The sequence below is a fragment of the Littorina saxatilis genome, linkage group LG9 (genome assembly GCF_037325665.1).
Source record: "Littorina saxatilis isolate snail1 linkage group LG9, US_GU_Lsax_2.0, whole genome shotgun sequence".
NCBI lineage: Eukaryota > Metazoa > Mollusca > Gastropoda > Littorinimorpha > Littorinidae > Littorina > Littorina saxatilis.
In genome coordinates this window covers 24,379,973-24,392,364 of record NC_090253.1, presented here as the reverse complement: position 1 = coordinate 24,392,364, position 12,392 = coordinate 24,379,973, and the positions used below count along the sequence as shown (strand labels likewise).

General features: G+C 41.8%; 1 protein-coding gene across 1 annotated transcript in view; it reads right to left on the bottom strand.

The window, feature by feature from the left end:
- Positions 1-9,297: 9,297 nt before the first annotated feature.
- LOC138975680 (uncharacterized) overlaps positions 9,298-12,392 on the bottom strand; it is a 3,777-nt gene continuing 682 nt past the window's right edge. The window contains exons 1-2 of the mRNA XM_070348414.1: positions 11,658-12,392; positions 9,298-9,741 (exon numbers count right to left, since the gene is read on the bottom strand). The exon at positions 11,658-12,392 is cut by the window's right edge and continues 682 nt beyond it. Coding sequence (XP_070204515.1) covers positions 9,504-9,741; positions 11,658-12,392 — 973 coding nt within the window. The 3' untranslated portion in view covers positions 9,298-9,503. The remainder of the gene's footprint in view (positions 9,742-11,657) is intronic.

Genomic DNA, 12,392 nt, shown 5'->3' with positions numbered 1-12,392 from the left:
GTGTGTGTGTGTGAGTGTGTGTGTGTGTGTGTGTGTGTACGTGTGTGTGTTTTTTCGTTCTTTTTTTCTGCTTGTTTGCTTTTTGGTAAATGAGGTTAAATTGTCTGTATAACTTGCGTATTAATTAGTCTAATTTTACACATCTTTGCATAGATGTAAACACGAAACATTGAATTTGCTGCAATACGATTTATCCCCGTTGCGTATTCGTTAAGTGATTTCCTTCTACTGCTAAACTACAGTGTGTATTATTTATTTTCAAAAAATACACATATGCTTTGTTTTCTTGTTGAAAGCATTGTCTTACTCCCCCCTCCCTTCTCCTAGATCCTGATCTATTTATTCAAGATTGTTTTCAAAATGCCAATAGTTGAAAACTGCACACTGTATAAGGAAAACCGTCGCAATATAACCTTCGTGGTTGAAAACGACGTTAAACACCAAATAAAGAAAGTATATCGAAAAAACTATACAACTTTGTACAACAGGTAAAACACCGTATGTATTCCAAGGAAGTACTGATCAAAAAGCAAAGATCTGAGAAAGAGAAAAAAACATACCTGCCTTAATTCAAAGTGTTCAACCAAGCGTAAACCCAACAGTACTTATTAACTTACTTCACGCTCGAGTAGGTACCTACCGTAATTGTGAGTAGTCAGAAGTGGTAGTGGAAATGGTAGACACAACAGTCCAGATGGTCTTGCTATATTTCATCAGCTACAACTCGGTCTCAGGGATAATTGGTTTACAGATGTTTATTGAACACAGAGAGGGGTTGGGAATACAGCTTCCAATTGTACGGCATATATGTCATATGGAGAAAAACAAGTCGCGTAAGGCGAAATTACTACATTTAGTCAAGCTGTGGAACTCACAGAATGAAACTGAACGCACTGCATTTTTCACAATGACCGTAGTCCGCCGCTTGTGCATAACGGAGTGAAACTGACGAGCCTGTTCAGCGCGGTAGTGGTTTCGCTGTGCTGTATAGCACGCTTTTCTGTACCTCTCTTCGTTTTAACTTTCTGAGCGTGTTTTTTCATCCAAACATATCATATCTATATGTTTTTGAATCAGGAACCGACAAGGAATAAGATGAAATTGTTTTTAACCCGATTTCGGAAATTTAATTTTGATCATAATTTTTAAATTTTTAATTTTCAGAGCTTGTTTTTAATCCAAATATAACATATTTATATGTTTTTGGAATCAGAAAATGATGTAGAATAAGATGAATGTAAATTTGGATCGTTTTATATAAAAACAAAATTTATTACAATTTTCAGGTTTTTAATGACCAAAGTCATTCATTAATTTTTAAGCCACCAAGCTGAAATGCAAAAGTCCGGCCTTCGTCGAAGATTGCTTTACAAAAATTTCAATTAATTTGATTGAAAAATGAGAGTGTGACAGTGCCGCCTCAACTTTTACAAAAAGCCGGATATGACGTCATCAAAAGTATTTATCGAAAAAAAGAAAAAAACATCCGGGGATATCATTCCCAGGAACTCTCATGTCAAATTTCATAAAGATCGGTCCAGTAGTTTGGTCTGAATCGCTCTACACACACACACGCACAGACAGACACATACACACACGCACACGCACACACACACACACACCACGACCCTCGTCTCGATTCCCCCTCTATGTTAAAACATGTATAGCGCGGTGGGAATTCTGTCATATCTAGAACAATCGTGCACTTGGTGAAGAGTTTTTGAAATTTGGCATGGAGTTAGGTATGGTCATAAGGTTTTCAAAAACCATCGCAAACAAATTCAACCTTACGTTTTGTTGCCTGTTTGCGCAAAATTCAATATGGCCGCAGACGGAAGCAGTAAATGTCATATAGCAGCTCCCATTATTACTAGAACCTTGACAAATGTCTGCTATCCCATTTTTTCTAGTGCAAGGAATCCAAATATGAGATCTCTGGTGTTTCACCGCTATTTTCAGGGTCAAAGGTCATTTTTCAAGGTCATTTCAGTTAACAAAGACGATAACTTTGGAATTTATAAACTTCAAAAGATGAAATTGGGTTGTAAACCCTTGCGTGAGCCCTGTGAGCTCACGGTTCAAGTTCTTGAACTCATGACTAACTATTTAGTTAAACACGAATTATGGTGCTCAGAATTGTCGATGTTATAGATATGGTCGACTGGTCGTAAGTTCTGGACTTAGTCACTGGCACTGTTTGCGCAGCCTCCTTCACACTTGCACAGTGGACCACAGCGAAGACCAGCGCGATGACACTTGCAGTTTCCTTTGCAAGCAACCAAGCAGCCACAGTGGAGCAACAGTGAGCACCCTGTGCTGGCGTCAGGCAGACTTGTCCAGTATGGCATCCATGCCTTGGTTCTCTCGTTCCATTCCCATCCCCATTCACTTGGATTTGGGATGTTGGAGGTTTTGGACAGAGATGGACAGATGAAAGCTGCGATGAGCAATGCTCGCTTTGTGTGCTGGAACAACGCATGCTGTGTTGGTGGGATGGATTCCAGAGGTTTGAGACCAACAGTAAACATCAGCTTTCTTGCTTCGTTGACAGACGTTGACCTACAGTTTTTGCTGTACATCAGCACAGTGAAACGCTCCAGACGCTGCATGTGCAGTGAGTCGAGTGTGAGGCTGGTTGGGTCCTGGGTGATGGCGATGAAGGTGTCAGTGACCTCAGCAAAAGTGGCCCATGCATTCCATGCTGTCTTTTTGCCAATTCCGAACATGGTCGATGTTACATCTCATCCTGTGTAGGAATGAAAGAAGGGAAGTGCCTGGCAGCGTTGAGGTCCCAGCTGTTGAGCAATGTAATGTACTGGAATGTCTCTGAATGTCTTTCCTGACCCAAATCCAATCCAAAGCTCTGACAGTTTCAGTTGATCAAAGTGATGGAGGGCAAGAACCACCACATCTGTGTCCACTGTCCTGAGGTAGGCCTTAGTGTGTCCCTGTTCAGCAGCATGGCAGAGGTGAAGCACCATCCGTGTGTCAGCTTCTTCTTGGTGGCAAGGAGATAAGGCTGATATATCTGTTGGTCTGTTAGTGAGTCAGGAGATGATATCTTGCATCAGTGGTATGTAGCTCTAGTTGCTCACTGAGGAACTGGAACAGCTCATCCTTGTTGTCAGACTCCTTGAGGAACTTTTGCCAGTCAGCTCCCTTTGGAATAGGTATCTTTGCTGAGACTCTAGTTCGCTTTCCTTCACTTTCACCCCGCTTGGCACGAGTCTGTGGTTTGAGACTTGCATCCTGATATGTGTCCCAAACAACATCCACTCTTGTGGTGTTGTTGGTCATCTGGCTCTCTAAGAAGGGTAGCAAATGCATAAGTGTGTATTCTTCAAACACAATGGCACGCTAGGGCTTGACAATATGGATGATGGCTGGCATATCCAGTACGATCACAGAGGCTTCCTTTGCTGCAGGAGAGCGTCCAGGATCAGGCATTCCAGGCAGGCAGCCAAGAAGAGCAGACTTTGTACCTGACATCAGTTTTCCACGATCACACAAGGAATGAGATTCACGCTGAATCTCATGTCTGAAAAAGTCGTCTATGAAATATCAACATCAGATCGTCCTAGCAAGGACAGAAACAACTTGGTGATCAGCGCCGCATTTGCTCTTGCTGATCCCAACTTGTTAGCACCATTCTTCAGGTCCACAGGTGGCCGGTTGCTGAAAGTGTACACATTGGCCCTTGGGATAACATCAGACAATGGTTTGGAGCAAGTTTCAAGTCTGTCCCTCACAAATTCTGTAAACATGGCCTTGCCGATGTTTGGAGCTTCCCTCAAGCAGTTGACAATTACTGGGTCCATGACTTCACCGGTGTCCAGTGTGACGAACTGGGAGCCTGTCTCCTTGAATGGGTTGACCACTGTTCCCTCTTTCACAAGATAGAGCAGTGCTTTGAGATGTTTCAGGAACTTGTTTTGTTCAGCAACAGAAGACTCTGGGTGCTCTAAATTGACTTCTCTGTTTGAAGCTGAAAGACTTTCGTTTTCAAATTCATCAATGACTCTCAGGACCTCTGGTTTTGAGAGTTCAATAAACTCTTTTTCGGGGTCCTGATTTGGCCTATTATGGTCCGCTGGACCCGAAAAGCAACAGCTAACTAACTAACTAAACTCTTTTTCCTCTGGCTGACCAGAGAGTCCTTTTGCTCCACTGTCCTCCTGCAGGAATGTGATGCTGTGCTCCTGGCTCTGGTCAAGCGCCATGAGGGAGAACTTCTTGTCACTGCGCTGCACAACGATCTTCCCTTCCTCAAATGCTTCATGGACACTTGCATGGGTCTCTGGCAGACAAGCCATGTCCTTCAGGAAGACATGCATCCAGCGGGCATAGTTTGTGTGCCCAAAAGCAAAAAAACCATGGGCTATGAAGGGGGCCATTTTGAAAGACATATGTACCTTTTCAGCTTAAATGGTGAGACTGAGATATTCAAGGAGTTCAGAAATAGACTCCCAGTGGTCGAAAACATGGGTATAGAGACTAATTGTTTCTTTTTAAGTTGAGTAGGTTCAGAGTTATTACACTCTGAAATGAAATGACCTTGAAAATGACATATGAATGACCTTTGACGTTAAAATGACGTCCAAACGTCAAATCCATCTTGGATATGGGTTGCTTGCACTAAAACACATGTGAAAAGTTGTATTTCTCAATGCTGTCGTGGTAACAATGGGTGTAATTTAGCAGTCCTTTTTCCGGGTGGCGGCCATATTGGATTTTGCGCAAACAGACCAATCGAGGTCAAGCTCAATTTGTTTGCGATGGTTTTTGAAAACCTTGTGTCCATACCTACCACCATGCCAAATTTCAAAGACTCTTCACAAAGTGCACGATCATTCTGAATTCCTTCTCAGCTATGTAGTCAAAACTTGACTAAATTAAAAAACTGTAAGCATGATGCATGACGCAGTTAAGATTAAGCCCAAAGTTTATTTTGCAAAGTCGTTTTTGGACAAAAAAACAATTCGCGTAAGGCAAAATTACTACATTTAGTCGAGCTGTGGAACTCACAGAATGAAACTGAACGCACTGCATTTTTTTCACAATGACCGTAGTCCGCCGCTAGTGCAAAAGGCAGTGAAAGTGACGAGCCTGTTCAGCGCGGTAGCGGTTGCGCTGTGCTGCATAGCACGCTTTACTGTACTTCTCTTTGTTTTAACTTTCTGAGCGTATTATTAATCCAAACATATCATATATATATGTTTTTGGAATCAGGAACCGACAAGGAATAAGATGAAATTGTTTTTAAAACGATTTCGGAAATTTAATTTTAATCATATTTTTTATATTTTTAATTTTCAGAGCTTGTTTTTAATCCGAATATAACATATTTATATGTTTTTGGAATCAGAACATGATGAAGAATGAAATAAAAGTAATTTTGGATCGTTTTATAAAACAATAATTTTAATTACAATTTTCAGATTTTTAATGACCAAAGTCATCAATTATTTTGTAAGCCTCCAAGCTGAAATGCTATACCGAAATCCGGCCTTCGTCGAACATTACTTGGCCAAAATTCCAATCAATTTGATTGAAAAATGAAGGTGTGACAATGCCGCCTCAACTTTTACAAAAAGCCGGATATGACGTCATAAAATACATTTATCGAAAGAAAAAAAATTTCTGGGGATTTCATACCCAGGAACTCTCATGTCAAATTTCATAAAGATCGGTCCAGTAGTTTAGTCTGAATCGCACTACACACACACACACACACACACACACACACACACACACCACGACCCTCGTCTCGATTCCCCCTCCATGTTAAAACATTTAGTCAAAACTTGACTAAATGTAAAAATCAGTGCCAACGCTTCGTGCAGTGAGTGTCGTGAAGCAAACTTCGCGAAGTCGACTTCGCCAAATTGATTACAGGCTTCAACCTTCTGTCACGTGCATTGAAAAGATTTGAGTTGTGTTTTTGTTTTTGTTTATTTGTTTGTTTTTGTTGTATGGGTATTTATATATTCATTTATTTGGTAAGTTAGTTCATTATTTAGTTCATTATTTAGTTAGTTTGTTATTTATTCAGTTATATATTTGATTATGTATTGATGCATACTTTATAAATGCATCTATATATGCATCTTTTCTCACATATACAAACAGAGAGGGAGAATGGAGAAGACACATGTGTGTGTGTGTGTGTATTTGTGTTTGTGTGTGCGTGTGTGTTCGTTAGCGTGTGTCAGATTATTGTATTTTTTTTTATTACGAGTAACTAAGTGCTTGTCTTAGTGTGTACTCGTCTGTGCGTGCATGCATACATATGCGAATGTGTCTGTTAGTATGTTTTGATTTCAATGAAATGGCTATCAATTCGGGCAGTATTCGAAACCATTAGACGACTTTCATTAATTCTCCTCGAAAACACAATCAGTGAACGAATTAACAGCTGTCGGTAATGGACGAGACGACACTGTCATCAAAGGAGAGAAAATTGGCCACAGCTGATCAGTTTATAAGACTAGTGTTACTTAATTCATTTGACTTTAAGGCAAATTTCTACAGTCAACGGCTTTTTTTTTTTTGCCCTCAATGACACCTTCTTCAAAGTGGCTTATACTTTCGTCACAACACCAGACACTGCTCAACATATAAATGAACAATTGTAAAAAAAAAACGATTATTGCTTTGAAGGACTGGCTAATTTTCTTTTCTTTCTTCTCAATATGTTGTAGAGTAGCAACATGTATTATTAATAGAGTGTGCGTCCTACGCAGACAGGGTAGCACAGCCAAGCCCTTACCGATCCCCACAATCCCCAAACTCTATCAAATAAATGTTAGGCCCAGAAAAGCCCCCCCCCCCCCCCCCCCCCCGCATCATTGCCGCCCCCCGCCCTGTTCTCCTTGAAAAGTAGGACAGATGCAACGGCAGACATATGCAACGGCACTCCTTGCAAAGGATGGGAAGTACAGTAGTTTAATATATAATACACACATACACAAACACGCACACACACACACTCGCGCACATGCACACACACACACATATACGCTGACCCCCCCCCCCCCCACACACACACACACACACACAAACGCGTGTGCGCATATGCGCGCACGTGCGCGCGCACGCACGCACCAGACATCTTTGCACTATCAATCATGTTCAAAGTCCGGAATTTGTTAAATATGTGATCACAGGCATATTTCTTTTACAAACGTGGAGAATTTATTCAACAGCATGTGCATTCGCTTGCATAAAGACATGTAAATTTATACGCGTACAACTTGATTCAGAGTAAGCATGCACTTCGTAGTTTCATGCAAATCAACACCAACAAAATCAACACTAAATCACCCATTGTGTCATCATTTTCACGAGTTTTCATTCACAAACACCTGGGAAATAAATCTCATGTTTCCCATGCAATAAATCGAGGTGGTGAATGGGTTTGAGCTTTCATGTGAAACGTGGATTGTCAAAGTAAAAGCCAATCAGGCTGATTGTTTGATGTGTGGAACCATCGCGGCTTTGTATTTGTGTTTCCGAGGACAACGATTGTAAGCATTCATTCTCAAAGGCCCAATCAATGTTGACAATTACCGCGGCGACTCATGGTCAATTTGCAACTTATCTATGTAATCGCAAAATCCACAACGAAAAGTCATAAACACTTTAAAAAGAAAAGAAATATGCTCAACACGTACTGTATCGAACTACTGTGACGATGCTTTGTGGCTCGGAGTTGGATTCTAAAAATTCGTCTCCCTGTGGGTTATTGTGCATTTTGTTGCACAACCAAAATGATGACAAAAACGATGTTTGGTGGCTTGTCGTCAGACCAGCATTTTGTTGTTGGTCCTCGGGGAGCATATCGCCTTTTAGGACTTTGTGTTTGGTTTATTCAAAATACATGACATGAAACAATTGACAAAAATGCAGCTAGGACACGAACTCAAGCAGATGCTTATTTGACGTGACCATAATAATGCTAAGTTAAACAAGTTTTCATGATGGTAGACAACACAATTATTAACCAGAAGAACAAAATGTAGGAGGGGGGTATGGGAAACTTAATCAAAACAGGAGGATTTACAGAGAAAAAAAAAGAAAAAAAAGAAAAGAAAAAAATAAAGAAAAAAATAAGGTGAGAATGAAGCGCGTGGGACGAGAACATCGATGCTGAGACATGCAATAAGTAAGTTCAGATAAATGTACATTTTCATGGAGAGGGCAGCATAGTTCGTTACGAATGTATGGAAGAAAACAACCTTCGGCCTTGGTCGATAAAGATGAAACAAAAGACGATATGGTCCCCTTGGACCAACAAAAAAGCTGGTCTGTCAACAAGCCACCAAACATCTTATAATGTTTAGTTTCTTAATCAGTTTCAGCAGCGACTAAAAGGATCAGAAATATTGATGTGCACTTACGATAATCGTCAAATAAATAATATCTGGAAGCCAGGAAAACTCGAATCAAGTTTTTTCGGTCAAACAAGTCAACCCCCCCCCCCCCCCCCCCCCACAGCCCCCGCCTTTCCACAAACGAGAATAACAAATAAAACAACTTTAAAACAAGGTAAATTCCATTCGCACTGTTTTCTGAGAGCAGATAAATAATCAAGAAAGCTAAATGGTAACTACAAGTCTGCGTTCTAAGGGTCATATAAATCGATAAACAGCATTTTTATCAAAGTCGAGAGCATAACTTTCAGTGTTTGGCATTGTACGCACGCTCTTGTACTCTGAACGTTCACGGTGCCAATGCGTACAAATCTACAGGTTTTCTAAACCATCGCGACGACGGTGGTGCTCATGTTAACGATGTCATCAAGATCACTGACGGCAGAAACAGAATCAGTCATAAGATGATGATTATGATGATGACGATGACGACGACGATGATGATGATGATGATGATGATGATGATGATGATGATGATGATGATGATGATTCAAGTCCAACATTTTTGGCACATCACGAGTAGACCCGTGTGTGGCATCAATTTCCAATCTTTAGCTTCACGTTTTGGGTTTCACCAGGTAAAATAGACTTCGTATGTCGATAACATTCTAGTCTGCATAGTGAACACCACAAAGACCTTAGTTCCATCATGTCTCGGCATGAACGCCGCAGCGTTTAATACGTAAACCGAGGGTCCCAAAGGGTTCAAAATCGTGATCGTGATTGGCGTTTTTTGACCTTTCTGTGACCGTGATTGCCGAAATTTCCATTTCTGTGATCGTGATGGGACTTTGCCTGTGATCCGTGTTGACAAAAAAATCAAGTCTCGTGATCGTGATCGTCATTTGTTTTCGTGATCGTGATGGGCAGTATTGCAAAGCATTTTATTTTCAAAGTACATTTTTCACAGCTGTATCACTCTATTCGTCAAGGTGTTTGTGATCGTGAAAACAAAAATCAAGGTAACTGTGATCGTGAAAGCTAAAATTTCCCTTCCCGTGATCGTGATGATACCCCCCCTTTAATTGGGGCCCTCTAAACCATGGACCGCCAAACTGTCAAAACACGGTATCACTTTTTTAAGATTTGAGAGATACGAACGGTTGACTTCTCAGACGGGCAGAACAACGAATCGGTTCCCTTGGTATCTTTCACCATGGATGGTGCAACCTGCCTGGTGTCTTCTGCGTTGGCTGAGAGAGTAGATGACGTCACTGTTAGCTCGTCGACCACAGAGCAAGGAGATGACGTCACTGTTGGCCGGTCGGCCACAGAGCGAGCAGATGACGTCACTGTGCCATTTCCAAACCTGTGTGAGTTGCAAACGAGAAATTTAATCAACTATTGCGTTGAGCGTGTTAAACTATCTGTATGAAAACGAAACAAGTCGCGTAAGGCGAAATTACTACATTAGTCAAGCTGTCAAACTCACGGAATGAAACTGAACGCACTGTAGTTTTTCACCAAGACAGTAGAGCTTCGTCAATCCCCGCGAGAAGGAAATACCTCATCTTCCACGTGCAAAACGCAGTGAAATTAACACGCCAGAATAGCGCGGTAGCGTATTGTGCTGAGCAGCAAAGCGCGCTTTTCTGTATTCTTGTTAACTTTCGGAGCTTGTTTTGAATACAACCTATCATATCTAATATGTTTTTGGAATCAGGAAATGATAAAGCATAAGATGAAATCATTTTTGGATCGATTTCTTAAATTTTTATCGTAAGACTAATTAATCTATTTTCGTTAATTGTGATCACATTTTAAGAGTAAACATGACATAATATTATGTATATATTTTTAGATTCAGAATATGATGAAGAATACGATGCAATCAATTTTAAGTCTGTTTGCGAAAATTCGATTTTTAATGACAACTTTAATGAGCAAACTCATTGAAATGCAATACCAAAGTCCGGGCTTCGTCGAAGATTACTTGACCAAAATGTCAACCAATTTGGTTGAAAAATGAGAGCGTGACAGTGCCGCCTCAACTTTCACGAAAAGCCGGATATGACGTCATCAAAGCTATTTATCAAAAAAATGAAAAACATGTCTGGAGATACCATACTCAGGATCTCTCATGTCAAGTTTCATGAAGATCGGTCTAGTAGTTTTCTCTGAATCGTTCTACACACACAGACACAGACACACATACACCACGACCCTCGTCTCGATTCCCCCCTCTACGCTAAAACATCAAGTCAAAACTTGACTAAATGTAAAAAAATAAAAAAAATAAAAAGTTCTTTTAATACGAAGGTCTAGACACAGCTGGTTATACGACAGATTCAGTCCTGAGGTCTTCTTCACTTTTCATAGAAAACGAGGCAATAAAAAGAAGAAGAAGAAGGGAAGAAAAAGACATACGACGGGAACATACATAAAGAAAGTATGAATCATTGAATGTACGAATGTATTTCGACCTATGGACAAGAACACACATGAAAAGATCAACCTCGATAACTTCTTCGATCTCATTGAATCTAAATGAGAACATGGACATTGAATGGGCAGACATTACGAAGACGGACAGAAAAGGATGACGGTGAGGACAGGGTGTCTTTGGACACCAACGCTTACATAAAGCTGTGGGTATAGCAGGGGCGGATCAGTTGCTTTGTAAGGCGGGGGGCACTTTGAATCGAAAGTGAATGTGATGGGCGCGAAGCGCCCGAATTTGCTAGGGGGGTCCGGGGGCATGCCCCCCCTGAAAATGTTTTGGCCCAAAGAAGCAAAATGGTGCCATCTGGTGCCATTTGAACTTAGAAATGGTCATAGAATCAGCTTTTCAAATTTTTTTTCGGGGAGGGGGGGGGGGCACGTGCCCCCTGTGCCCCCCCCCCTCGTCCGCCCCTGTATAGGATTATGAATGTTGGTGATATTGAGCGTTGGCGCCCAGAAATGTTGGTTTAAAAAAAAATAGGGGTATTTATACGCAGACATCTAGTTGACGGGTTTCTATACGTTGTGACAGACTGAATACTCTTACTTTTAGTGAGGCAAGCCTTGTGCACGTGCTCCTTATCCACGTGTGTCAGCCACCCCCTCACCAGTGACGAGCCTATAATGTCACTTGGGAAAGAGCCACGTTCCTAAAGCGAGTATTGACTCTTTCATAACCCATACAACCCCGACCGAGTTATTGGACGAACATCGTCTATTTGGCACACGTACATTACCAAGGAAGGCAATTTATTTTCACAGTCGTATGATTCCATGACTTACCTTTGAGCAGGCACGCTGTCACTCTTGCAGCATATCCAGTCTTGTGTTGGTTGCTGTGGCTGTGTTGGTTGCTGTCTCTGTTGCAGCCGTATCCGTTGCTGAACCAGCCTCACTTTCTCCTGTGCACGCTGCTTGTAATGCTGCGTTTGCTGACGAGGTTGCCGCTTACGCAATCCCTGTGGATGCAAGCGCTGCTGCGACCAAAGTTGCCAATGCTGCGGACTTGGCTGCTGCCGCCGAAGTCGAGTCGCATAAGCAACCTTTTCTTGCTGCTCTTGAAGCCTAAGCACCGTAGAGGAGGCTGGTAAGGATTTTGAAACAGCAAACTGCCATATCACCCCATCGTTTGAGGAATCAATGTCGTGTTGACTGTGCCTTCCCTGTTTACATCTGTCCCTTTTACATCCCGCTGACGAAAGCTCACAAGATGGTTGGAGAAGTTGGTTTCGCTGGTTACAAGTTCTGGCCACTCCAGATTGGACTCCAGCACGACTCTGACTGCGAGGAGGAAGACTGAGAGTGTTCGGGAAGAGGCCAGGAGTATGAGCCTTGAAACCGTCAGTCGGAGACGCACCTCGGAAATGTTGGGAGCAGACAGCTCGCAAGGGGTCCACAGTGGTTGAAGAGTCCGTTTTGTGTATCTCTCTCATGGGAAAACTCAGGTCGTCGTCTGTATCGTTACTGTCAATGCCCAAGTCAACACTCGTATGGTCTCTACGGTCTGCCATTCCGGTT